The following is a 4,000-nucleotide window of genomic DNA, read 5'->3' on the forward strand; positions in this document are numbered from 1 at the left end:
CAGGAGTAGTGGGGGCACAAGCAGCTCTTGAGATGGACACTCCCCCTGAATCCACATTCTTCGTGTGGACTGAATCCACACTCGTGTGGGCTCCTATAAGCGGCAGGTGGCACTCGGCCACTGGATATCTGCGGGGTCGAGTGCGGCCCAGGGTCTGGAGCACGGGTTGTAACTGCGTTCACGGCGTCCACGGCGTCAACGGCGTCCACGGCGTCTACGGCGTTCAGGGCGTTCACGGCATCCACGCCGGTTGGACAGATGGCCAAAGCAACAAGGTACTGGTCGTCCGGAAGCACAATTAATTCGTGTAAACTACTGCAGCTACTGCAGCTTGGCTGGAGTTGGCGCCTTGCTGACATGGAAGGTTTAGGAGTAACATTCCTGCGGGACAAAATTGTCCGGCCTCCCAGACTGCTGGATTGGACGCCTAGCCGTCGATTGGACGGAGCGCAGCTAGAAGTACCTGGTTTGGGCGCATGTTTGCGTGGCTTGCTTTCTGTTGGTGTGTGTGTGTGTGTGTGTGTGTGTGTGTGTGTGTGTGTGTGTGTGTGTGTGTGTGCGTGTGTATGCGTGTGTGTGTGTGTTAGCTACGGGGCGTCGGGGAATGCAGCGGTGCATGACTGATGATGTGCAGGCGCAGAGTCCAGGTGCACAGCTGTAGTTCATCTGAACACACCATGCCCGAGCACAGTATGTACGACGCCCGCTGGTTTGGCTGGCAGTATTAACTGCCAGTATTAAAACTGCAGTCGTTAAGAAGTAGGTGGGGGGGGACGAACGAAGTGAAGGGCAAGAAAAGGAAGAAACTGCTAGGTACTGGGCGTCGTGGCGGGTTGCTGACGTGTTTCAGATACGCTGTCGTGGAGGGGCAGTGATCTGCTGGGATGGCTTAGTAGGCTCAGATCGCCTGACCCAAGCTAATGGTAGCGGCACCAGCAGGGCTCCACCGTAAGCACAAGTAGTATTCGTTGCTGTCAGGTGGCATGGCGCGGCAGTTGGCAGTTCTTAACAAATGTCAAATGTCAAACGCGTACGAATGACGCACTTACTGATAGATTAGTAATGATCTCGTTCCACTCGCACTTTGAATCTATTTCCATGCCATGCACCACACATGTACGGCACAAAGGCAGGTAGGTACATAAGGCCTCAGGAATACGCAATACGCGATCTACATCTCACGTATCGTTTTGTCCATCGGCGAACCAAATCAATTGCCCGAAATGCAACAGCATGGTCGCTGAACCGCAGACACATTCACCAACAAATGCGACGCCGGCATGCAATACTGCATTTTAAGTACATACAGTGTTAGGGCTTGAGGAGAGGAGCGAGGGTTTTAATGAACACAATCATCGCAGCCCGGCAGCTCTCCCCTTGCGCAACGCTCCAATAGGACTACAATAGGACAACACATTTTTAACTAAGAGCAAAACGATCGAGAAAAAAGAAACCGAACACACGCACACACCACACAAGCATGCATACACAAGCACATAGCGCACACATAAAGCACAAACAGAAGAAGGTGCTTGTATACTCCATGCGCGTGCAATGCATGTGCGCATGAGGAAGGCATGCAGCGCGCGCCGTTATGAGATACATACGTGCACACACACACGCCGTTATGAGATACGCCTGTGCATTGAAAACGACAAGTGCACCCATCTGCACATTTATCGTGTGCGCCGGCAAACACGCAAATTCTTACACGCAAATTTAATTATCCACGCATCACGGAGGGGCAAAGACAGAGCAAACCATCCGTGTTTTCGAGCTACCATACGAGGCAATATCACATCCGTCCATAGCCAGAAATCACATTGTACGCATGTAACGCTGAAATTTCAAACAAAGCACCTTGTCACCCCATATGTATGTATATGTATGTGTGTACACGCATGTGTGTGTGTACACCATGTATTATTAACGAAAACGCCAATCCAAAGCATGCACATCATCGCCACCCCCTTATCCGTGCACAGCTAACATACATCATTGCTATACAGCGTGATGATGCTGCGGTTGGTTATAGCGTGGTGACGAGGGGGGGGGCGGTTAGGGTTTTGATGAGGACAAACACCTGTCATCCGATTCTGTTGGGCCATGGCTGGCTGGCATGTTGGCTATCATAATTAGAAACAAACGAAGCGAGTTAATGCCGGCGATGCTCTCTCTTCCAACGAATTGACACGATGCATGGAGCCTGCAGCCTATCAGACTCATGACTCCGCTTAAAGCCATGCACATATATACATACATACATATATACATGCATACACACACACGCGCGCGTGTTTTGCGTGCATGCGTGTGTAACCGGCACTGTCGGGGGTATATTCCCATTATAACGCGCGCAAACATCCAAAAACCCTAAAACCCTAATCCACAGAATTGTACACAGACATATAAGTGTCGCACGCGTGCGGCCGTTTGTAAAGCACCCGGCGCCTATATATTCCAGCAGAGCTTTCGAGAATTGCAGGTAGCTGCCAATCAAGACGTGTCAGGAGCTTACCCGAGGGTGGAATAAGATATATATAGTTATAAAACTCCACAACATTTCCTCAACAGGGGCCCCACGCATGCAAATATATAATCTCCAGAGCCATCAGGCTCGCGATCGAGGCGATTACGTGAGTGCACCCCGTGCACTAATTTAAAAACACAAGCGTGGTTCGTGAAAAGCACGAAGATGTCCCTTCCGCTGTTTTACTGGTGGACATAGCGACACACACACCTCACGTGCACGTGATATCCGTGGATATCCGTTTTCGTAATAATAAAAAGTAACAACGGGAATATATAACAGGTATAATAAGTCAGCAGCTGTCCAAGGGGAAGGGGTGCGGTAGGCGGTAGGTGGTAGGCAGCTGCAGCTACACGCACGATTTTCGCCTCCATTATTCCCCCCTCCCCCCGAACATATATACGCACGCACACTTTCGCAAAGGATGCATGGGCATAAGCATCCCTTAGGACACAGGCCGTGTATGCATGCGAGATACCCCATATCGTCACCATACCGTGACGGAAGGGCCGTACAGAGCTTTTATATCATAGCAGCTAACGAAGGAAAACGAGGACGGGCCCCAAATGTATACCTTGCTAATTTAAAAAAAAACATGGACATAGTTTGCCGTATATGGACATTCTTCGGCCTCCCTCAGGGCCCTTGGGCCCTCTCATCAGGCTCCGGGTACGTATGGGCCATCGTTAATACACCTTTGGAGGGTGGTAACGCAACTCCAGAAGGTGTAACACACACACAGATACACACACACAAATCAACCGCCACACGGACATGCGGCCAGCAGAAACCCCACTCAGCAGACCGCTAGCCATCCAGAAAGCCAGGCAATCAGCTGGGCAACAAGCAGCCAGGCAGGCAGGCAGGCAGGAGGCATTTCTTCCTCCTCCTCCTCCTCTTCCTCCTCCTCTGCAGCCCTTTCCCCCTCGCCTCCCATTTCCCGGACCTACTAATACCCGGTCCGTGTCTCTCGATGTTATATTACGGCCGTGGCGAGACCGGGGGTGTGTTGCCCGTCCTGCGCTTCGCATGCACCTTATCCAGCACCATGGACAGGCTCACCGAGGTCGCAGAGCGAAGACTCTGGGACGCTGCACAGTGCAAGAAGCGAAAGGACCATGGAGAAGGGGAGACGGGGGTGATGGAGGGTGATGAAGGGGGAGGAGGAGGGAGGATGCGGTCGGCCGGTGGGTGAACCAGCGGGGTAAGTGAGGTGGTGCATTTCCTAGAAGGAAATGGACGCCCAAACGATGGAAACGAACGCCCCAGTAGAGCGCACTTGGCATGCACATACTGCCCGAGAAAAGACAAAATAAACAGGACCGCGGCGGCCCATGCTTGGGTGCCGTGCAAGGTCATCACCACGGGACGGGACTGCATTAGATTTGGAGGATATTTTGTTAGCTTTTCTGGAGCGTGCATGGGCGACAGCTACGAATGTTATGTAACATGACGGTGTTTGATGACCTT

At 51.9% G+C, this 4,000-nt stretch overlaps 1 protein-coding gene across 1 annotated transcript; it reads left to right on the forward strand.

The window, feature by feature from the left end:
- Positions 1-3,125: 3,125 nt before the first annotated feature.
- On the forward strand, positions 3,126-3,725 carry VOLCADRAFT_96819 (uncharacterized protein; the record flags this gene model as incomplete). The annotated part of the gene is made up of 2 exons (XM_002955802.1): positions 3,126-3,199; positions 3,446-3,725. 2 exons carry the CDS (start codon positions 3,126-3,128, stop codon positions 3,723-3,725), a joined length of 354 nt encoding a protein of 117 aa, XP_002955848.1.
- Positions 3,726-4,000: the final 275 nt, after the last annotated feature.

The sequence above is a fragment of the Volvox carteri genome, assembly GCF_000143455.1.
Source record: "Volvox carteri f. nagariensis unplaced genomic scaffold VOLCAscaffold_55, whole genome shotgun sequence".
Classification (NCBI taxonomy): Eukaryota; Viridiplantae; Chlorophyta; class Chlorophyceae; order Chlamydomonadales; family Volvocaceae; genus Volvox; species Volvox carteri.